Source organism: Mustelus asterias, chromosome 9, assembly GCF_964213995.1.
Source record: "Mustelus asterias chromosome 9, sMusAst1.hap1.1, whole genome shotgun sequence".
NCBI lineage: Eukaryota > Metazoa > Chordata > Chondrichthyes > Carcharhiniformes > Triakidae > Mustelus > Mustelus asterias.
This window is the reverse complement of record NC_135809.1, coordinates 78,274,268-78,299,192: the sequence shown is the minus strand read 5'-3', so window position 1 is coordinate 78,299,192 and position 24,925 is coordinate 78,274,268. Positions and strand designations below refer to the sequence as shown.

General features: G+C 45.1%; 1 protein-coding gene and 1 long non-coding RNA gene across 3 annotated transcripts in view; one reads left to right on the top strand and one right to left on the bottom strand.

Annotated features, from left to right (window-relative positions):
• Positions 1 to 9,533, bottom strand: part of trim44 (tripartite motif containing 44) — a 94,000-nt gene extending 84,467 nt beyond the window's left edge. For both annotated transcript variants that reach the window (XM_078220393.1, XM_078220394.1), the window contains exon 1: positions 9,105 to 9,533. In XM_078220393.1, coding sequence (XP_078076519.1) covers positions 9,105 to 9,533 — 429 coding nt within the window. The remainder of the gene's footprint in view (positions 1 to 9,104) is intronic.
• On the top strand, positions 9,279 to 13,854 carry LOC144498762 (uncharacterized). Its single transcript, XR_013498753.1, has 3 exons — positions 9,279 to 9,875; positions 13,036 to 13,285; positions 13,362 to 13,854. It is a non-coding gene; the product is annotated as an uncharacterized LOC144498762 (long non-coding RNA).
• The last annotated feature ends 11,071 nt before the right edge of the window (positions 13,855 to 24,925 follow it).

Sequence of the window (24,925 nt, the reverse complement as noted above, 5' to 3'; positions counted from 1 at the left end):
AACACGCTGTATCTTAAAAGGCAATGTGTAGTAGCATTGGCTGCTACCGTGTTGCCATGGTTCTCACTCTCCATTAAAGGACATATTACAGCCACTGAGGTACAGTCAGTGTACAGGATCAGTGGGTAAACGGAGTCCCAGTGTGTCTCGTTTCATCAGAACTGACAATAAGTCATCAGCCTGAAAGTTAACCCTATCCTTCCTCTCTTTGCTGGTACGGCCTGAGCTGCTATGTTCCCAGCATTTTTACTTCAGACCTCTGGAATCTTGTTTCCTGTCCATGATTAGTGCCCTTTTTTTTAGCCTCTAGCGGTGGTTCTAAGCTATGTTATTTGATACTGAACTGAAACACTGATGGCGGTGGTGACTCCGAATACTGCCTAGGCCTTTCCCTAACTCTTGGGTCTCCAAAAAGTTGTAGTAAGTTGCTTGTCGCTGTTTCTCTGACTGGGTTAGTGTAGCTTACAAGATTGGTAAACAGACATGGAGAACACCCCACCTGACATCCACAAATGATAGGCAGGAAATCACCAGTTGGTCCACCAAGACTGCCCATACTGATGGTGATTGGAATGTCATGACTTAACAGTTCCTATACACCCCCACCCACAACTTTTCATCCTCATTGCCATATAATCACCTGAGAGAAGCAAAAAGAAGAAATCCCAAGGTCAATGGAAGAAAATTAATTACGTTCCTACCTCCTCAGGTTATTGAAACTAGACAAATTTAATTGTCTCCTTTAGTTTATAAGTTTTGATCAGCAATTAGTAGACATTATCCTCCATGAAAACCCAACCACGAATGCAAAGTTACATTGATGTGGCTGAGACCATACAGAAGTTGCTGGTCTCCAGTAAGTCAGCTCTAACTGTGAGGAATATTGTTCATTGTTTTCTCCAGGTCCCTAATTTACTTGTTTTGAACATAACTCCTCCCACATCCAGTTTGTTTCCCTTAAGGTGTTGACCCCTTACCGGGATAATTAAATCTCTGATAACCCAGTATAACTTACCCAAGCACATTATATTTGGTCCAAGTACATGGCACATAGTGTAAATGGTCCATTCAATCATTTAACTTCCATCTTAGCAGATCTAGCAGTACTTGATGCTGACACTTGAGTGATAAAAACAGGAAAATTCTACTTTGTGAGCATGAACATATATAACACCCATCACCCTGCTATCCCTGCCCAGAGTACAAAACCCAGCCAAACAGTAAAGATAAATGAATGAAATCTCAAGAGTCATTGAGTCATAGAGTCATAAAGGTTTACAGCATGGAAACATCAGGCCCTTCGGCCCAACTTGTCCATGCCGCCCAGTTTTTAACCTCTAAGCTAGTCCCAACTGCCAGCATTTGGCCCATATCCCTCTATACCCATCTTACCCATGTAACTGTCTAAATGCTTTTTAAAAGACAAAATTGTACCCGCCTCTACTACTGCTCGTTCCAGACACCCACTACCCGCTGAGTGAAAAAATTGCTGGAGCCTTTTGTATCTTTCCCCTCTCACCTTAAACCTATGCCCTCTAGTTTTAGACTCCCCTGCCTTTGGAAAAAGATGTTGACTATCTACCTTATTTATGCCCGCGTTATTTTATTGACCTCCAAAAGATCACCCCTAAGCCCCCTACACTTCAGGGAAAAAAGTCTCAGTCTATCCAGCCTCTTTTTATAACTCAAACCATCAAGACCCAGTCCCAGAAACAGAGACGGCAACATTTCAGCTGGTTCCTCCCGCAGCAGATCATGGCAACTGTTTAATCCGACAGTCTGGCATCTCAGCAATTCATTGGAGGGGGATGAAGCCAAAACTAGGCTTGCATTCTATACTGCTGTTATCACTGTCCCCCCTGGCCCCATGTGGAGATGGGGTTGCTCTCCTATGCTCGCTAACATACACTGGGTCGTGGTCTGACAATTTTAAAATCCAAAACCCTCCACAGCTTCACCCACTCTCTCACTGTAATCTCTTTCAACAGTTCTCCAATATCTCTGTGCCCCTCCAATTCTGGTCTCTCATGTACCCTTGATTTTCTTCACTCCATATCGGTGGCCAAGCCCTCACCTGCCTTGGCCGTAAGCTCTGAAAATTCCTCCCTAAACTTCTCCATCTCTTTCTCCTCCTTAAGACATACCCATCTATTTGGCCAAGCTTTCTTAACATGTTCCAATATCTTATGTAGTTGTGTCAAATTTTGCCCAAAAACACTCTTTAACTGTGGTCTGTTTTAGTATGCTAAAGGTGCTCTATTAATGCAGGTTGTTGTTGTTAAGGTTGTTCTGTCATGTTGTTACATACAAACGAGATTGCCTTTGAGATTAAATCTAAAAGTATCAGAATATTGGATTATATACTGGAAACATTTCTATACAACTAGTGATGTAAGCAGTTCACACTGACCTACTATATTTTTTAAAGCTGTAATAGTATTGGGCATATGATTCTTCACAGTGACCAAAGTGATCTCAAGCCTGAGTAAGACCCTGACCTTATCCAATATTCACATGCATTCACTTCTAACAGAGGCCACTGAACATTCAGCAGGAGCTTGACTCCTGAACTATATTCACCTCCTAATCAAAAGGTGCCTAAACAAAATTCTAGTGCCCCTGTGACAACTCCAGTTGAGATGGGAGACTCAACACAGGGCTGGTATTAAATATATGATGTTGAGTGTCTGAATGGCTGAGCTGCTGACTGGATAAAATTGCAGAGCCATTGGCAGAGCTCATTTGTAAAGTGTAACAAGAAAATGGCAATGGAAAAGGCTTGTTGAGAGCAGTTGTGTGCATCTGATATGGTAAGAGACTAGAAGTGCCTTCAAGAAGAAGAGATATTCCTATTCCTCCGATCACCACACCCTCCTAGACATACACACACAAAACCTCACCTACACACACCCCCTCCACACACACAAACCCCACACACACTCAAAACCCCCCACCCATACACACAAATCCCATCCAGACACCAACCACCCTAACACACCACACCCCACTTACACCACTACCATCACACACACATACACAAGACTTCCCACACACATTGTATTCCATAAAAACACCTGGCCACCCTCTTTGGAAAGGATTTTGACAGAGGAACTATCCACAAAATGCTACTTCATTTGCCTCACTCTTTATTCCTTCCGTACCCCACTTCCTAGTGTTTATAGCCACCCTTCAAAGTAGTGGGTGAAGGTGGGAAAATACAGTTCTAAAGTCAGCCTTGGGAAGAACCTTATTTCAGCAACAAGAGGCTTCCTAGAGCCAGAAAAAAAGTTTGGTCTGTTCACTGCATTGAGAAACAGGCCAGGGGATGGATGGGGACAGAGATTGAGGTACAGCTTTGAAATTCAAACATTGTTCTGTGATTCTAGTGCAGCTCAAAACAGTTTTCTTTCTAAACTGTGACATGCTTTTGTTAATCAGCATTGCCTTCAGAGTCACTAATATTGCAACCTCACCACAAAATCATCCATTCTGTTCATCTTAATTAAATTGAGGCCCTGCTGTCCCAATACTTTCAACCTCCAACACAGCCACAGGGTGGTTGGTAATTGAATCAGGCTGAATGAAATGTAGTAAGAAGTTTAACAACACCAGGTTAAAGTCCAACAGGTTTATTTGGTAGCAAAAGCCACACAAGCTTTCGAGGCTCTGAGCCCCTTCTTCAGGTGAGTGGGAATTCTGTTCACAAACAGAACTTATAAAGACACAGACTCAATTTACATGAATAATGGTTGGAATGCGAATACTTACAACTAATCCAGTCTTTAAGAAACAAAACAATGGGAGTGGAGAGAGCATCAAGACAGGCTAAAAAGATGTGTATTGTCTCCAGACAAGACAGCCAGTGAAACTCTGCAGGTCCACGCAACTGTGGGAGTTACAAATAGTGTGACATAAACCCAATATCCCGGTTGAGGCCGTCCTTGTGTGTGCGGAACTTGGCTATCAGTTTCTGCTCAGCGACTCTGCGCTGTCGTGTGTCGCGAAGGCCGCCTAAGAGAACGCTTACCCGAATATCAGAGGCCGAATGCCCATGACCGCTGAAGTGCTCCCCAACAGGAAGAGAACAGTCTTGCCTGGTGATTGTCGAGCGGTGTTCATTCATCCGTTGTCGCAGCGTCTGCATAGTTTCCCCAATGTACCATGCCTCGGGACATCCTTTCTTGCAGCGTATCAGGTAGACAACGTTGGCCGAGTTACAAGAGTATGTACCGTGTACCTGGTGGATGGTGTTCTCACGTGAGATGATGGCATCTGTGTCGATGATCCGGCACGTCTTGCAGAGGTTGCTGTGGCAGGGTTGTGTGGTGTCTTGGTCACTGTTCTCCTGAAGGCTGGGTAGTTTGCTGCGGACAATGGTCTGTTTGAGGTTGTGCGGTTGTTTGAAGGCAAGAAGTGGGGGTGTGGCCTTCAAACAACCGCACAACCTCAAACAGACCATTGTCCGCAGCAAACTACCCAGCCTTCAGGAGAACAGTGACCAAGACACCACACAACCCTGCCACAGCAACCTCTGCAAGACGTGCCGGATCATCGACACAGATGCCATCATCTCACGTGAGAACACCATCCACCAGGTACACGGTACATACTCTTGCAACTCGGCCAACGTTGTCTACCTGATACGCTGCAAGAAAGGATGTCCCGAGGCATGGTACATTGGGGAAACTATGCAGACGCTGCGACAACGGATGAATGAACACCGCTCGACAATCACCAGGCAAGACTGTTCTCTTCCTGTTGGGGAGCACTTCAGCGGTCACGGGCATTCGGCCTCTGATATTCGGGTAAGCGTTCTCCAAGGCGGCCTTCGCGACACACGACAGCGCAGAGTCGCTGAGCAGAAACTGATAGCCAAGTTCCGCACACACAAGGACGGCCTCAACCGGGATATTGGGTTTATGTCACACTATTTGTAACTCCCACAGTTGCGTGGACCTGCAGAGTTTCACTGGCTGTCTTGTCTGGAGACAATACACATCTTTTTAGCCTGTCTTGATGCTCTCTCCACTCCCATTGTTTTGTTTCTTAAAGACTGGATTAGTTGTAAGTATTCGCATTCCAACCGTTATTCATGTAAATTGAGTCTGTGTCTTTATAAGTTCTGTTTGTGAACAGAATTCCCACTCACCTGAAGAAGGGGCTCAGAGCCTCGAAAGCTTGTGTGGCTTTTGCTACCAAATAAACCTGTTGGACTTTAACCTGGTGTTGTTAAACTTCTTACTGTGTTTACCCCAGTCCAACGCCGGCATCTCCACATCATGAATTAAATGTACCCAGGGTAAGTTACAAGTTGTAAATCTTTTCCATATGTAACAAATGCACACAGATTAACATGCAGGCTTGGGAAACTTAAAGGCTAGGATTCTCCCAAAAAAATTCTAAATCCCCAAAGTGCAGGAAAATAGGGGTAAATCCCGCTTTTATTTTAAGTGTGACTTCCAGATGAATCTCTGACACTTTCGGTGTTACAGAGCGCCCGAGCGTGATAAACTCTGCAAATGTGTGGGTGGGGCCGACTCCGACCGGAGAGGCCGGCAGCATGCGCATGCGCTGATCTGTCAGCGTGGAGACTGGCGCATGTGCAGTGGCCCCCCCTTTGGGGCCTCCAGATCTTTGGCCAGCAGAATCATTGGCCAGCCACACACTCTCCATCGCTGGCCTTCCGACCCCTACCCCCGATTGCTGGCCTCCCGATCCTCCCTGGGCCAGTCCCTATGTGTCCCCGCCCCCCCTTCCCCCACTCAGCCCCGATCTCCTGACTCCCCACCCGCCAGCCCTGATCTTCTGATTCACCCCCCCCCCCCCCCCCGGCAGTCCTGATCCCCGCACTGACAGTCCCGACTCCCGCCCCCCCGCCCCCCAACCTAGATTGCCAACTCCGATCACCTCTTCCCTCCCTCTATTTGCGATCCCAATGCAGACTGGCAACGGGACACCCCTACCCCCACCAATCACCCAATAGGCCCCCTCCCCTCTGGCCCTGCCCCCTTGGCACTGCTTGATGCCCAGTGTGCAGTGCGAAGGTGCCCCATGGGCATTGACAGTTTGCAGAAGTAGATCATTCAGCCCCTTAAGCCCGCTCCACCATTCATTATCATGGCTGATCTGTTTGTGTTTCTAATTCTACATTCCCTATCTATCCCCGATAACCTTTGATTTCCTTAACTGATAAGAATCCATCTAGCTTCACCTTAAAAATTTTCAATGATCCCACCTCCATTGCCTTCTGAGGCAGAGAGTTCCAAAGTCACACAATCCTCTGAGAGAAAACATTTCTCCTCATCTTTGTCCTAAAGGGGCGAACCCTAATTTTAAAACAGTCCTCCCTAGTTCTGGACTCACCCACAAGAGGAAAGGTGTTTTCCATGTCCACTTTGTCAAGACGATTCAGGATCTTACATACTTCAATCAAATCACCCCTCCCTCTTCTAAACTCCAGTGAAAACAAGCCCAGCCTGCCCAACCTCTCCTTGTAAGATAACCGACTCAGTCCTGGTATCAATCTAACAAACCTTCTCTGAACCACCACATTTATATCCTTGATTAAATAAGTAGACCAAAACTACACAGTACTCAAGATGTGGCCTCACCAATGCCTTGTTTGGCTGAAACATGATGTGGAGATGCCGGCGTTGTACTGGGGTAAACACAGTAAGAAGTCTCACAATACCAGGTTAAAGTCCAACATGTTTATTTGGTAGCAAAAGCCACTAGCTTTCGAAGCGCTTGCTGCTCCTTCGTCAGGTGAGTGGGAGTTCTGTTCGCAAACAGGGCATATAAAGACACAAACTCAATTTACAAAATAATGGTTGGAATGCGAGTCTTTACAGGTAATTAAGTCTCAAAGGTACAGACAATGTGAGTGGAGAGAGCGTTAAGCACAGTTTAAAGAGATGTGCATTGTCTCAAGACAGGACAATTAGTGAGATTTTGGAAGCCCAGGCAAGTCGTGGGGGTTACAGATAGTGTGACATGAACCCAAGATCCCGGTTGAGGCCTTCACGACACACAACGAGAACCCAAGATCCCAGCGACCTTCACGACACACAACAGCGCAGAGTCACTGAGCAGAGACTGATGCCAAGTTCCGCACACATGAGGACGGCCCTGAGAGCAGCAAGCGCTCCGAAAGCTAGTGGCTTTTGCTACCAAATAAACATGTTGGACTTTAACCTGGTGTTGTGAGACTTCTTACTGGGTTGAAAAATAACATGCTTAATTTTATGTTCAAATCCTCTAATTATAAAGGATTGCATTCCATAAGCCTCCTTAATTACTTGCTGTATCTGCATGATAATGTTTTTGTGACTCATGCGCTAAAACACCTAGGTCCCTCTGAATTCCGCAGTTCTCTATTTAAATAATTCTCTGCTTTTTTATTCTTCCTGCCAGAGTGAACAACTTCAAATTTTCCCACATTATTCCTGCCAGATTTGTGCCCACTCAACCTATCTATATCCATCTGTAACCTCATGTCCTCTTCACACCTTATTTCCCTACCTATCTTTGTGTCATCTACAAATTATATATGCTATATATCCTTATGTATCCCTAGTTGAACCAAGTCCTCTTTATCCACCACCCCTGTGTTTGCTAACCTAATTCAGCTACAGGTCTGGCAATGCCTCAATTTTAAGCTCTCACCTTTTTTTTCCAAATCCCTCCATGGAGTAACCACTCCCCATTTCTGTAACCTCCCCAGCTCGACAACACATCAAGATATCTACACTCTCCCATTATAGAATATTTCCAATTTTCATCATTCCACCACTGACTTTCAGCTGCCTAGGCCCTGAAATGTAACCCTCTCCACTTTTCTCTTAGCCTTCCTTTTTAGCCCACCTTAAAAACCTTTTCCCCCAAACTTTTAGTCACCAGCTCTAATATCTCATTTTGGCATATTTTAAACTTGTATGAAATGCCTTGAGGCAGTTTATAACCTAAAAGGCACTATATGAATGCAAGTTGTTGTTTTTAAGGGTGTGATTTAACATTCTTCAAAACCACTCAATTCTAAATAATACTAACCATGATGTGGAGATGCCAGCATTGGACTGGAGTGGGCACAGTAAGAAGTCTCACAAAAGCAGGTTAAAGTCCAACAGGCTTATTTGGAATCATGAGCTTTCGGAGAACTGCTCCTTTATCAGGCGAGTGGCTTTATTTGGAATCACGAGCTTTCGGAGCATTGCTCCTTTGAAGTAGCAGTGCTCTGAAAGCTCATGATTCCAAATAAACCTGTTGGACTTTAGCCTGGTGTTGTGAGACTTCTTACATATAATGCTAAATGATTCCCCAAGATGTTGCTCATCCATGCCTTGGTTGCTTCTAGATTTGATTATTTCGATGTATGGTTGGCCTGCCTCCCCCATTCTACCTATGTAAACTTGATTACATCTCTGCCTGGCATGTCCTTACAACAAGTCCCGTTTTCCCATCATCCTTTGCTCACTGACAGACAATTGGCTCCCAGTCAAGGAAAGGTTTTGATTTTAAAACTCTCATCCATGTTTTCTAACCCCTCCACAGCCTCATCCTTCCCCATCTGTGTAATCTCCTGCAGCTTTATCTCCACACTCCTCCAATTCTGGCTGCTTGAACTCTGCCCATTTTCATTGCTCCACCATTGGAGGCCACAATTGCCAAGGCTCTAAGTTCTACAATTCCCCCTCTAAATCTCTCCTATCGCCTTCTGAAGGTGCTTCTTCAAAATCCACTTCTTTGACCAAGTTTTAGGTTATGTCATGTTGCTCGGTGTCACACTTTATTTTACAATACTTCTTGTGAAACACCTGGGGACATTTTGTAAAGGTGATCTGTAAAGACAAATTGTTGCTGCTGGATAACGGGCTGGAGGGTGAAGGGAAAGGAAACTTGTGGAGCTGCTTTGATTCCGTTTTTTTAGAAAGGGGGTTGGCACAGGAGTGTTTGAAGTGGAGGTAGCATGGTTTTAACAGGGCAGACATTTGAGTGCAAGGGACGAATGTTTTGCAACATCTTGTGTGTATGGGCCTCCGGAGAGAAACCGGGAGGCCTTTCCCTTTCGGTTTAGTCGCACCGCTGTGGACTTGCATGAAACTTACTCTCAGGGCGAGATAGGCTTCGTCCAATGTGATCAGCTGGTGCTGACTGTGGGGGCCCATGGCGCACAGCACGCAGATGATCTTCTCGTCGTCTTTGCAATAAAGTGTGATCTCCTGGTCGTGATCCACACATTTCTTCCTCTCGCCTTGCTTTCCATCTCCCTCGGCTGCTTCCTGGTTTGCGGCTGTTTCCTCTTGCTGCTGCTGCGGGGACTCTGGCCTGTCGCTGGCTGCCTCGAAGTCACGGAGCCGGTGCTGCTGCCGGCTCGGTTTCGCATCGTGCTCTTGGGCATGCAGTTGACAGAAGGAGAGACAACAGACGTCGCAGACCTTGAGGGCGGGTCGTGCTTCGTCCGGCTCACACACATCGCAGGAGCCGTCTGGAGCAGGCTCGTCCATGCATGATGGCAGGCTGCTGTCACTCGCCATACAGGCCGACAATGCAACTATGTATCAGCTCCACAATAAAATTGCAACAATATATCGGGTCCACAATAAAAAAGTGCAACAATATATCAGGTGCAAGGACCTCAGCGGCAGCAATGTATCCGGGACAACCCTCTCTGCTCACTTCCAGTTAGGCAGCTCGACCTCCTGTTTGAAACCTTTCTCCGGGGCCCGGCAGAAGATTTGTTTAGAAATAATCCTGACTTATTTTTAACATTGCGGTGCAGCCACAACAGGAAGCGGAAAGGTTGACTGTACCGAAGAACAAGAGATCGCGTTCTCAGCCAGAATATTCGCACAACTTCCTGGTTTGACGGCACCTCGGTGAGCTGTGAAATCAAAGGGCCAAACAGCGCCCTAATCTCAAAACCAATTGAAATGACACGTGGGGGGGGGGAGGGGGGACGATCCGCTTTTGGATTTAAATAATCATGTAAATTGATCTGAGGATCATTCAGTGTTATAAGGCAGATTATTACTTATAGAACATAGAAAGCCACAGCACAAACAGGCCCTTCGGCCCACAGGTTGCGCCGATCACATCCCCACCTCTAGGCCTATCTATAGCCCTCAATCCCATTAAATCCCATGTACTCATCCAGAAGTCTCTTAAAAGACCCCAACGAGTTTGCCTCCACCACCACCGACGTCAGCCGATTCCACTCACCCACCACCCTCTGAGTGAAAAACTTACCCCTGACATCTCCTCTGTACCTACCCCCCAGCACCTTAAACCTGTGTCCTCTCGTAGCAACCATTTCAGCCCTTGGAAATAGCCTCTGAGAGTCTACCCTATCCAGACCTCTCAACATCTTGTAAACCTCTATCAGGTCACCTCTCATCCTTCGTCTCTCCAGGGAGAAGAGACCAAGCTCCCTCAACCTATCCTCATAAGGCATGCCCCCCAATCCAGGCAACATCCTTGTAAATCTCCTCTGCACCCTTTCAATGGCTTCAACATCTTTCCTGTAATGAGGTGACCAGAACTGCGCGCAGTACTCCAAGTGGGGTCTAACCAGGGTCCTAAAAAGCTGCAGCATTATCTCCCGACTCCTAAACTCAATCCCTCGATTAATGAAGGCCAGTACGCCGTACGCCTTCTTGACCGCATCCTCCACCTGCGAGGCCGATTTAAGAGTCCTATGGACCCGGACCCCAAGGTCCTTCTGATCCTCTACACTGCTAAGAATGGTACCCTTCATATTATATTGCTGCTTCATCCCATTGGATCTGCCAAAATGGATCACCACACACTTATCCGGGTTGAAGTCCATCTGCCACTTCTCCGCCCAGTCTTGCATTCTATCTATGTCTCGCTGCAACTTCTGACATCCCTCCAAACTATCCACAACACCACCTACCTTGGTGTCGTCAGCAAACTTACCAACCCATCCCTCCACTTCCTCATCCAGGTCATTTATGAAAATGACAAACAGCAAGGGTCCCAGAACAGATCCCTGGGGCACTCCACTGGTCACTGACCGCCATGCAGAGAAAGACCCCTCCACAGCCACTCTCTGCCTTCTGCAGGCAAGCCAGTTCTGGATCCACAAGGCAACAGCCCCTTGGATCCCATGCCCTCTCACTTTCTCAAGAAGTCTTGCATGGGGGACCTTATCGAACGCCTTGCAGAAGTCCATATAGACCACATCCACCGCTCTTCCTTCGTCAATGTGTTTGGTCACATTTTCAAAGAACTCAACCAGGCTCGTAAGGCACGACCTGCCCTTGACAAAGCCGTGCTGACTACTTTTGATCATACTAAACTTCTCTAGATGATCATAAATCCTGTCTCTCATCAACTTACCAACCACTGAGGTTAGACTCACCGGTCGGTAATTTCCCGGGCTGTCCCTGTTCCCTTTCTTGAATATAGGGACCACATCTGCAATCCTCCAATCCTCCGGAACCTCTCCCGTCTCCATCGACGATGCAAAGATCATCGCCAAAGGCTCCGCAATCTCCTCCCTCGCCTCCCACAGTAACCTGGGGTACATCCCATCCGGTCCCGGCGACTTACCAACCTTGATGCCATTCAATAGTTCCAACACATCCTCTTTCTTTATGTCCACATGCTCGATCCTTTCTGTCCACCGCAAACCAGCAGTACAACCACCCAGATCCCTTTCCACCGTGAATACCGAGGTAAAGTATTCATTAAGCAGCTCCGCCATTTCTAACGGTTCCGCACAAACTTTTCCCCCTTCACCTTTTAAGGGTCCTATGCCTTCACATCTCATCCTTTTACTCTTGACATATTTGTAGAAAGCCTTGGGGTTCTCCTTAATCTTACCCGCCAAGGCCTTCTCATGACCCCTTCTCGCTCTCCTAATTTCCTTCTTAAGCTCCTTCCTACATCCCGTATACTCCTCTAAATCCTTAACACCTCCTAGCTCTCTGAACCTTCTGTACGCCTCTCTTTTCTTATTCACCAGGTTCATCACAACCTTCGTGCACCACGGTTCCCGTACCCTACCAACACCCCCCTGTCTCATCGGAACGTTGTCATGCAGAGCTCCAGACAAACATTCCTTGAAAATCCTCCACTTTCCTTCGGTACTTTTCCCCAAGAATGCCTCCTTCCAATTTACCCGTCTAACTTCCTCCCTGATGACACTGTATTTCCCTTTACTCCAGAGAAACACTTTCCTAGCCTGCCTGATCCTATCTCTTTCCAATGCTATCGTGAAGGAGATAGAATTATGATCGCTATCCCCAAGATGCTCACCCACCGAGAGATCCTCCACCTGTCCAGGTTCATTAGCCAGCACCAGATCAAGTACAGCCTCTCCTCTAGTAGGCTTATCCACATACTGTGTCAGGAAACTCTCCTGGACACACCTAACAAACTCCTCTCCATCCAAACCCCTAGCCCTAGGGATATTCCAATCTATGTTTGGGAAATTAAAATCTCCCATCACGACAACTCTGTTATTCCTACATCTCTCCAGGATCTGTTTCCCCATCTGCTCCTCAACATCTCTGTTACTATTGGGCGGCCTATAGAAAACACCCAGCAACGTTACCGACCCCTTCCTGTTCCTAACCTCCACCCACAGAGACTCCGTCGTCAATCCCTCCACGGCGTCCACTTAATTGGCCACTTATGTTACGAACACCTATTTTATAGATGGAGTAAACTCCCAGTCACTTCTCTTCTCCATCTCTTGTGCTGAAGCAGTGGCTGGCTGGGTACAATTCCAGAAGTTCTGACAGCTCGCTAGTTTTCCCTTAACTGAGACAAGTGGTAAATCTTCAGGTGTGACCTTTGACACTGCTATTTTAGCATCAGATACGGGAAAATTACTACAATCCATCATCAGAGACAGAATAACTAAGCACTGGCACGGGTATCTATTGATCAGAGTCGGTATGGATTTGTGACAGGTAGTTTGTAGGAGGTCTTGTAATGCAGTGGGTAAACATCCCTGTCTGAGCCAGAAGCTTCAAGACCCAAACGTTAACACTTGTTCTCTCTCCACAGATGCTGACAGACCTGCTGAGATTTTCCAGCATTTTCTGCTTTTGTTTCAGATTCCAGAATCTGCAGTGATTTGCCTTTATTTTACTCCACAATTTATTTCTGTCTCAATGTGCTGGTATGATTTGTCTGAACCCACAGCAGCTCCACCTCACCCTATCTGCTCCAGATATCCCATGCAAATGTGAAACTTTGAGACTTGGTCAAGTTGGAAGACAACGCAGAAGCAGCAGACATTTATACTTCAGCCCAGGTGAGTGATTTTCTGAAAGAGTTGCATGGGCTCAAAACATTAACTCTCACTGAAATCTTACTGTCAATTACACCAGCAGGATCTTTTGGTCCGCCAACAGCACACCCCAGCTGTGGGTTTCCCAGTGGCAAGGTGTCCATTCAACGGGAAACCCGATTGACAACAGCAGGATAGATCCCGGTCGCCGCCTCTCACCGCCACGAAACACACCGCGGAGGGGAAGGAAAATGTTGCCCATTCTTTGTCTCTCCATCTACGTTTCCTGCTGCCTTGGAAAAGCAGCCAGCATAATCAAGGACCCCACGCACCCCGGACAGGAAAAAGATACAGAAGTCTGAGGACACATACCAACCAACTCAAGAACAGCTTCTATCCTACTGCCATCAGACGTTTGAATGGACCTACCTTATATTAAATTGATCTCTCTCTACACCCTAGCTGTGACTTACTACATTCTGCATTCTCTCCTTTCCTTCTCTATGAACGGTATGTTTTGTCTGTATAGCACAGAAGAAGCAATACTCTTCACTGTACACCAATACATGTGACAATAAATCAAATCAAATCAATGTGCTGCCAGACCTGCTGAATTTATCCAGCATTTTCTGTTAATATTTATATTAGTGATTTTCTAGCCAGGAACAGACTGAAGTTGAAAAACCAGTAGAACCAGTGGCCAGTCACAAGCTCAGCAAGAGACTGTAGTCTCCCAATCACAGCAAGGGTAGGGGAAGGGCAGTAGATTGATTAAAGTTACTTTCAATATCGCACAATATCATTGTGCAGGAGGGAAATCCATGATCACAAGGGGGTTCATGATCACAAGATAAATCAGTGAGCACGGGGGAGATCAGTTATTGAATTCTCATATTATTATGTACTAAAATTGGCAAAGAAAAAAAATCATGCAGCTCATTATTGTCCTTTAAACTTTGTTAAATGTAAACTGCCCCAAATTTTAAGGAAGCAGATATTGAATTGTCTTCAGATTGCAAGCAAACCATAACAAAGAGGAGGTGATAGCCCAGTGGTAGTATTGTTGGACTATTAATCCAGAAACTCGGCGAATGTTCTGAGGACCTGGGTTCGAATCCTGCCACGGCAGATGGTGGAATTTGAATTCAATAAGAAAAATCTGGAATTAAGAATCTTCCGATGACCATGAAACCATTGTCGATTGTGGGAAAAATCCATCTGGGTCACTAATGCCATTCAGGGAAGGAAATCTGCCACCCTTACCTGGTCTGGCCTACATTTGACTCCAGAGCTACAGCAATGTGGTTGACTCTCAACTGCCTTTGGGCAACTAGGGATGGGCAATAAGTACTGGCCAGCCAGCGATGCCCATGTCCCATGAATGAATAAAAAGAACTGAGATACAGAATTATGGCAGAAGGCGCTCATGAACTACCTGAGCATTTACTGCTATATCATGTATATAGGCCAGATCATGTGGAATGAATGATTCTTATTGCTTTGAGCTCATCCCAGGAGCGTATGAACATAAATTTAAAGTGTTGCAGAAAGCTAATGATAGTCACTATATAGAAAAATACTGACAAAAATGAATGGTGAATAGAAATTGTGATTAGGGGGATGGAATTTAACAATGATGTAATGACAACATTAAAAGAGGGTGCTCATTTTCATGTCTCATACAGATCTCGTTGATTGCAATCAACCCTCATTCTTAATGATTCCACCCTCTATTATCTTGCTGTGTATTAACAGCAATAACTTGCATTTAACACTTGCAGGAATGTTGTAAGACACAATTTGACACCAAGCCATGTAAAGAGACATTAGTATCAATAATTGAAAGTTTGATCAAACAGGCATATTTTAAGTTGTGTCTTAAAGGAAAAGAGAGAAAAGCCAGGGAGGGACTTAGAACATAGGTAGCTAAACATCGTCAAGAATGGTGAAATCATGAAACTCAGAGATGCACAAGAGAGCAGAATTGAAGAAATGCATAGATCTTGGGGACACAGAAATAGTTGTTTAGCAACACAGAACTTGAGTATTGCTGAAAGAAGAGATATTTTGTGTTGAAGCTATTCATCTTGCACTCATCAGGACAGTTCACAAGAATACTAATGTCACGGGAAGAACAAATTTATATTATATGAGAAGAGTTCTGATTAGTTGGCAAGTGGACTCTGATTGGTAGAGGTGTTGCCATGGAGATGGCGCCAGTTGATGGTGACTGACAGTTGACTGCCAAGCCTTGTTTGAAATTTAAACCAGGCAGCTTGACTCTGATTGGTCAAGGCATTGCCCTGAGGAATGAACAGTGAAAGACTTGTCACTTATTTTGTTTAACTGAAACAAGTGCAATGTGTGTACATGTTCTTTCTCTGCAGAAAGAGCTCAAAATCAGTAAGGCCCTATTTATTAATATATGCAGCTTCCAGTAGATACAGATGCGCCATACAATCTGCGCTTGCAAAACTCAAAACACAGTCCAAAATTAAAGCTGATTATCAGCTGTTGAACCCCATTATAAATGCTCCTATGGCCAACAAGTCCAGGCATTGGATTTGAATGTGGAGTTTCTTGACCAAATGTAGGGTCACTACCACTCTGTGACAAGGCCTAAAATTAGTATACCTAAGCATGTCTTTCAGGTTGAAGGAGGAAATTTTCCAGAAAACCATATTTGTATCATCAAATATATTTTTATTGGACTAATTGGCACCACTCATAACGGGCCAACAATGCAGAGGGGCACCCCCGGATGGATATTCGATCGGGTCTCCCCCTGCACAGCTGAGAGACTCACGAATTTCAGAAACTACGGAAGATCCCTAATCTGCCTAGCAACAGCGCATAGCTGCATTTTAAACTGGCCAAGGAAGATCAAGATCCCTATGAAACGAGACAGAGAGTGGGTTATCAAAACCAAGCTATCACTGAAATATTACCAATTCGGCCAAGGCAGACATAAAAATCTGATAAACTAAGAGATAAGGATAAAAGGTTAAGAATGAAATACCCCAGACACCCAACAGGACAGGATGACATTAACACTCAATCTCACAAGCAGGAAACACAGACACGGAACAATAGGACCAATTTAAATAAGAGGACACATAGAGATAGTAATGGGAAACGCATTTAGACACCGGGGCAGGACCAAGTAATCCCATTAACACGAACACACACCATACAAATGCTAATCCATGAAACTTCCTAGGGACTTTTGAAACTGACAGACCACTTTATACATTGTGTAAAAAAAGGCATAATCAAATGTTCCCGCGCGAATTTTGGATCCCTATAAAGATCCAGAGCTGATGTGATTTAATTGAGATCAACGTGGCCAAGCCACTGTTTCTGAGCTGGCTACGGGGGTCTCCCTGGGATCCCAGTAATTGTACAATAAAGACACGCTTTGAACCTTGATTTGCGACTCAACGTCTATTCTGCACTGGTAAGGGATATTTCCCTACAACAAAATGGCGTAGTCACGGCAGGATTTGATATCTGACTTCTGACTGATGGCCACAGTTTGAAAGTCGGGATCAAATTTAAACGAATCTGATACAAATCCAGAGCAGTCAGAGGCGAGTGCAGGTCTCCGTTCAAAGTGAGGTACCTTTAAGGGTTAGGGTTTGTCTGTTTTGAGTATTGTTGTCTTGTAGAACTGTATAATCTTGCCTAAGTTTTAAATTGAAACAGAAGTCCGCACTAAAGAGGTACAGGTCAGAACAACCGCGTGGAAGAAGGTAAGTAACTTTTAACTTTAATAGGAGTAAAGGACCAGAGGTAAAGATAACAGGTTTTGGGCTATTTGATAACAGGAATTAAGACTAATATAAAGATAAGAACCGCATGCAGAACTAATTGGTGTAACTAACCCAGGATTGTAAATGAAACCGCTGTCTGTGCCAAGGCAATAGGACAAGGGAGTGCTTGACTCAAGGTGCCCTACCCTAAACTGGACGTTAAGAGGAGAAATCTCCCACGCTAAGGTTGGGTTTTGAAGCGGGCGCTAAGAGGGACAGGCACTCAGGGTGCAAGGCACGGACAGTGTAAATCGGGTAACAACACTGACTCTGAAGGGACGAACAACCTCAGAGTCGATACAGTTACTAACTATAACAGGGGCTTTGATAACAGAGTACAGGTGTGTAAGTGTTGAGGAAAAGTGGACCCGATCCATCCTGACCAAGAGACACGACGACGGAGGATCCATTAGGGACCCGGGCGGAGTTTGATAACCTTGTTCGTCTGTAGGGAACACCACAGCCCATAGCAGGATACCCGGTTTTGGGGGGTAACGGATCAACCCTGCTAGTGGGGGTGGTGGCCGAGCGGGAGGCGTTGTACTTAGAGGGGCTGGGAACAGGGGCGGACAAACCCACTAAACAACCAGCACACATCCCAATAAGACAACACAAAATAGTCCAAGCGTGAGGTGTCAGGAATAGTTGGGGGAGCCCAGGGGAAAGAGACCCACTGGAACCTCACTACGAGGCTCTACAGCAATACAGACGGTGCTGGGGCAGTATCAGTGACAGGAGTTGAGGCACTTTTACTGTAGCAGCCAGCATGCGGGGGTTGCAGGACTGCTAGACAGAAAAATGGCAGACCACGTTGTTAAGGGAGAAACTGCAGTAGCTCTCATTTTGAAGTATCTGTTAGCCAGAGAAGCGATTGTTGCAAAGATGAAACGGAACGGGTGGAACGCATCACAAACTTTAGAAGATCAAAGAAAGTGGGTAGACGGAGTTAAACGGGACAAAACAAAAGTAATGGGAGTAATATTAGTGACCCAGTTAGCTGGACTAATTGAGGAAGTAAATGCCTCTATGGAGGAGAGACACAAAGAGACAGAGCAAATTAAAGTATTACAGGAGAGAGTGAGGGAATTAGAATACAGAAACCACACTGCGGAGATAACGCAGAGATCAGAGGAAACGGACCCTCGGCGCCCATACGAGTCAGTGCAGAAACATACAGCCACTCCAGCATCAAAAGAAAACATAGACAATTATAATCTAGCGCCAGTCACGAGAGGAGGGACGTTAGCACAACCAAAGGCAACCTATAAGCCTTTTACGCCAGGGGAAAGGCAGCAGATGGATAGGAGAGATCTTAGTTTTTGTATTTCAGTGTGTTTGTGAGATCTGGTAGCTTGTCGAATGTAGGTAGTTGTTGTTGTAATTAGATTGAGAGCAGGGAGCTCTTTGTTCCTGTGGAATGTTTGCTACAGGCAGTAGGTGCAGTACATTGCACCTTGGTTTAGCCTCAGGGGGGCTGGGAGAGTGTTAAAACTGTAAAGATTCAAGTGATAGGATTTCTTGAATTTACTTCTGCTTTGAGTCAATTACAGTTTGGAAGAAAGAAGAATAAAAGCGATTGTCTTAATCAATGTTCAGTGTTCTCTTTGAATGTTTTACACTCATCCCAGTCTGAAATGATAAGTTTGAATGAAAAAGGATGTACTGTGGAATGACTTTTGGAAGCTTCCATGTGTATATATGTGTGTGTGTTTAAACAAAGTGGTTGCGTGAATGCTTTATTGTTGTTTGTTTTAATGTTAAGAAAGGATTTAAACCTTGGAAGGAAGCATGTGCTCTTTCCTTTGTCTTGAAGTAGAAATTATAAGAGTTAGTTGAGGAGTTAAGAGAAGAAAATAAGTTATTTTGTGGAAAGGTAGAAAAGCAGGAACAAAAGACTGAGGTCTATGAATTAGTTTAAAGTATATCAAGTCAGTGAAATACAGTATTAATCGCAGAATATCGCGATTTGCGAACGTCAGATAGTTTAGTATTCTGAACTAGTTAAAATTATGTACTGCCGTCGGAATTTCATGAGCCATCAAGGTTCAAGGTTTGCCAAATATAAAAGCACTGCAAAGCTTAAAACCTAGCCAGTTAAGAAACCAAAATGTTCCTAATCAAATAACTGGTATGTATTGTACCTGCTTTGATTTTGATTCGGCGCCTGTTACTTTTCCTAGAGTGCGGGGGTTTCGATCTGGAGCTCAGTTTAAAAAAAAGAAACGGCTTAAATTAAAAGGGTTTGGATATCACGGGTACGATGTGTAAAGTGGTATGATACAACTGCCGCTTGATTATTTTTATTATACAGTATAGCACTGCCATATAGACACAAGAATAACATCAAATCCTGAAAAGCCTTAACCAACTTTGTATGATATATTCATATACTATATTGGGCATTGATAAAGACATAATTATTTTGTGAAGTACTGTGGTGTAGCGCTTGCACGCAAACAAATGATCAAATTAGAGATAGTGTAAGAGTACATCATATAAAGATCGGAGCTGTATGGCATGTGATTTTAATGGGGAAAGCGATGTCTTTTGATAAGATTACAGACAAATGAATGGATGTCCAATTGCAGCAAAAAAAGGCCAGTACAAAGTGTTATTTAATTCACACTAAGCTTGCTATGGATGGGGGATGCCAATTCAAGTTGATTCGGACCAGGGAACACATTTCACAGGAAAGGTTCTGAAAAACATTTGCCAACTATTAGGAATAAAACAAAAATTTCACATCCCCTATCACCCACAAAGTTCCGGGATGGTGGAGAGGATGAATCGGACTCTAAAAATAACAATGGCAAAAGCAATGCAATCCTCAGGTAGAAATTGGACAGAAGTCCTACCTGCAGTTCTGATGAGGCTTAGGGCGACCACAAATCGAACTACCGGCTTGACTCCATACGAGCTGATGACCGGGCGAGCAATGCACTTACCCGAAAACATTATTACAGGCTGGACAGATGTGGGTCCGATAAAAGATAGGATCCGACAATACATCCGAGACCTTAGCACCCAATTGAAGGGGATGCGCCGGTCCGTAATTTCTAATCAGGCACAGGTCGACGCAGAGGGGGACTCAGAAATATTACCAGAAGTCCCAAAAGCCGGGAGCCGGGTATTAACAAAAGTGCTTCCTGCAAAACCAGGATTTGCCCCAAGATGGCACGGACCTTACGAGGTCATTGTTAGCGGAGATACCTGTGCCTGTATAGATATAAGGGGACAGGGGGTCTGGAAACACTGGACCCAATTAAAACTATATGAGGACAAATGAACTAAAAAATACCGTTTTGCTCATTCAACTTCCACAGGAACCAGGACCAGATCTACTATCAAGACGTCGGAACCAACTACTTTTAATTTAAATTGCCTGTTTATTTTCTGTATATACTGTAATTGTAAAATACTGTTGAAAAAAAAAAGAGCGATATGGGAACAGGGACATATCTGATAATAACCCTGACCATTGTAAATACACTCCAACACATGGGGGTTAGGGGAGCAGAACCACCAATCATGGAAGGAAACCTATTCCTGAAAACACACATCCAGATCTATGGGAATAGGACCGCTTGTTACCCCTCAGCGCGATCAGTAAACTCCCTATTCATCGCAACACCAGGGTGGCTCCCACAAGAGTTATTCACTATTGACACATCGGGGGCACCCTGCAAAGAACATATTGGGTACTTTAAGCAAGGGATACAAGGAAGGTGTGTAGAGCTCACTGAGCCGGGAATTCTAAGGGGGACGGGACCCCAACCGGAGGAGACACTTGGGAACTACCCACAATGTTTTAAGGGAGAGGGATGGGGGTGCGTGCATGCCTTTGTCCCTAAAAATGATTCGTGCGCTGAGGCACATTGTGCTCTCCAGGAGTGCCGGGTCCGGGAAGGACACTTCACTTGTGACTGCAAGCAACAAAAATGCATTGCAGTCACCGCGGGTAGGCAGCTTATGTGTGGCAAGTGCAACAGCACCCACGTAAGCTCAGCCTCAGGGACATATCCATTTGATTCTCACCAAGAGGTACAATCAAGTGGACAGTCCAGGGGGAGGGAAGGTTCCACAAGATGGGGCCATGCGGTCAAACGACCCCGGGGTAATGCATGTTATCGGGTTAAAGACGGGTACGTGTTTTTATTTAAAAATGTATATATGACGGCCACAGACAGGCCTCCAAGGTTCTTTTCCGTAGGGACAATCAGACCTCTCACGGTTCCATGCCCAAGTGAAGGGCATGTCCAGAAACGCATAGTGACCAGGGCCATCAGCGCAGAATTTTGCTCCGACTGGCAGGCCCCTGTCACACTAGGGTCTTCTTTAGGATATGGATTTCTGGGGACACTATCCCTGGGAGGCGCCGCAGGGGTGATCAGTGCCAGTAATAGGAACTTCTTCATATGTGGACTGACCATTTTAGGAAACAACACCCTACAAGCATTAGGCGCAATTGACCAAGAACTCGCAGAACTCAGACTATACACACAACAAACGAGATATGCGGTGGACTATCAGCTAGCCAGACAAGGGGGGGTATGCACCATCATCAAGGAAAAATGCATCACATACGTACACGACAAGACACTAAACATAACAGCAGCCATGTCCGGGATACAAAAGCAATTGGATAACTTTAAACAGGGGTTAACAGGGACTGATGGGTGGTTAGGATGGCTGTTTAACACAGTTTGGGGAGCATATATTATGAAGGGATTAATCCTAGTGGTAGCCATCCTGTTCACACTCTGCCTTGGCCTAACCTGTATTAAAGTGATATGTGCAAATATTACATCAAGAATGCTACCCACTGCCAGTATCCAGATGCAAGAACTTAACAACGACCCAGAAGAGGAGGAACAACGGCAAGGACAACAGCTGTACAAATCACAGTTCCTCTGAAGGTCGTCCATGGGGGGTCAGCCATGAATGGCACCCCCTGGACGAGAGGAGGGACTGAAGGAGGAAATTTTCCAGAAAACCATATTTGTATCATCAAATATATTTTTATTGGACTAATTGGCACCACTCATAACGGGCCAACAATGCAGAGGGGCACCCCCGGATGGATATTCGATCGGGTCTCCCCCTGCACAGCTGAGAGACTCACGAATTTCAGAAACTACGGAAGATCCCTAATCTGCCTAGCAACAGCGCATAGCTGCATTTTAAACTGGCCAAGGAAGATCAAGATCCCTATGAAACGAGACAGAGAGTGGGTTATCAAAACCAAGCTATCACTGAAATATTACCAATTCGGCCAAGGCAGACATAAAAATCTGATAAACTAAGAGATAAGGATAAAAGGTTAAGAATGAAATACCCCAGACACCCAACAGGACAGGATGACATTAACACTCAATCTCACAAGCAGGAAACACAGACACGGAACAATAGGACCAATTTAAATAAGAGGACACATAGAGATAGTAATGGGAAACGCATTTAGACACCGGGGCAGGACCAAGTAATCCCATTAACACGAACACACACCATACAAATGCTAATCCATGAAACTTCCTAGGGACTTTTGAAACTGACAGACCACTTTATACATTGTGTAAAAAAAGGCATAATCAAATGTTCCCGCGCGAATTTTGGATCCCTATAAAGATCCAGAGCTGATGTGATTTAATTGAGATCAACGTGGCCAAGCCACTGTTTCTGAGCTGGCTACGGGGGTCTCCCTGGGATCCCAGTAATTGTACAATAAAGACACGCTTTGAACCTTGATTTGCGACTCAACGTCTATTCTGCACTGGTAAGGGATATTTCCCTACAACAAAATGGCGTAGTCACGGCAGGATTTGATATCTGACTTCTGACTGATGGCCACAGTTTGAAAGTCGGGATCAAATTTAAACGAATCTGATACAAATCCAGAGCAGTCAGAGGCGAGTGCAGGTCTCCGTTCAAAGTGAGGTACCTTTAAGGGTTAGGGTTTGTCTGTTTTGAGTATTGTTGTCTTGTAGAACTGTATAATCTTGCCTAAGTTTTAAATTGAAACAGAAGTCCGCACTAAAGAGGTACAGGTCAGAACAACCGCGTGGAAGAAGGTAAGTAACTTTTAACTTTAATAGGAGTAAAGGACCAGAGGTAAAGATAACAGGTTTTGGGCTATTTGATAACAGGAATTAAGACTAATATAAAGATAAGAACCGCATGCAGAACTAATTGGTGTAACTAACCCAGGATTGTAAATGAAACCGCTGTCTGTGCCAAGGCAATAGGACAAGGGAGTGCTTGACTCAAGGTGCCCTACCCTAAACTGGACGTTAAGAGGAGAAATCTCCCACGCTAAGGTTGGGTTTTGAAGCGGGCGCTAAGAGGGACAGGCACTCAGGGTGCAAGGCACGGACAGTGTAAATCGGGTAACAACACTGACTCTGAAGGGACGAACAACCTCAGAGTCGATACAGTTACTAACTATAACAGGGGCTTTGATAACAGAGTACAGGTGTGTAAGTGTTGAGGAAAAGTGGACCCGATCCATCCTGACCAAGAGACACGACGACGGAGGATCCATTAGGGACCCGGGCGGAGTTTGATAACCTTGTTCGTCTGTAGGGAACACCACAGCCCATAGCAGGATACCCGGTTTTGGGGGGTAACGGATCAACCCTGCTAGTGGGGGTGGTGGCCGAGCGGGAGGCGTTGTACTTAGAGGGGCTGGGAACAGGGGCGGACAAACCCACTAAACAACCAGCACACATCCCAATAAGACAACACAAAATAGTCCAAGCGTGAGGTGTCAGGAATAGTTGGGGGAGCCCAGGGGAAAGAGACCCACTGGAACCTCACTACGAGGCTCTACAGCAATACAGACGGTGCTGGGGCAGTATCAGTGACAGGAGTTGAGGCACTTTTACTGTAGCAGCCAGCATGCGGGGGTTGCAGGACTGCTAGACAGAAAAATGGCAGACCACGTTGTTAAGGGAGAAACTGCAGTAGCTCTCATTTTGAAGTATCTGTTAGCCAGAGAAGCGATTGTTGCAAAGATGAAACGGAACGGGTGGAACGCATCACAAACTTTAGAAGATCAAAGAAAGTGGGTAGACGGAGTTAAACGGGACAAAACAAAAGTAATGGGAGTAATATTAGTGACCCAGTTAGCTGGACTAATTGAGGAAGTAAATGCCTCTATGGAGGAGAGACACAAAGAGACAGAGCAAATTAAAGTATTACAGGAGAGAGTGAGGGAATTAGAATACAGAAACCACACTGCGGAGATAACGCAGAGATCAGAGGAAACGGACCCTCGGCGCCCATACGAGTCAGTGCAGAAACATACAGCCACTCCAGCATCAAAAGAAAACATAGACAATTATAATCTAGCGCCAGTCACGAGAGGAGGGACGTTAGCACAACCAAAGGCAACCTATAAGCCTTTTACGCCAGGGGAAAGGCAGCAGATGGATAGGAGAGATCTTAGTTTTTGTATTTCAGTGTGTTTGTGAGATCTGGTAGCTTGTCGAATGTAGGTAGTTGTTGTTGTAATTAGATTGAGAGCAGGGAGCTCTTTGTTCCTGTGGAATGTTTGCTACAGGCAGTAGGTGCAGTACATTGCACCTTGGTTTAGCCTCAGGGGGGCTGGGAGAGTGTTAAAACTGTAAAGATTCAAGTGATAGGATTTCTTGAATTTACTTCTGCTTTGAGTCAATTACAGTTTGGAAGAAAGAAGAATAAAAGCGATTGTCTTAATCAATGTTCAGTGTTCTCTTTGAATGTTTTACACTCATCCCAGTCTGAAATGATAAGTTTGAATGAAAAAGGATGTACTGTGGAATGACTTTTGGAAGCTTCCATGTGTATATATGTGTGTGTGTTTAAACAAAGTGGT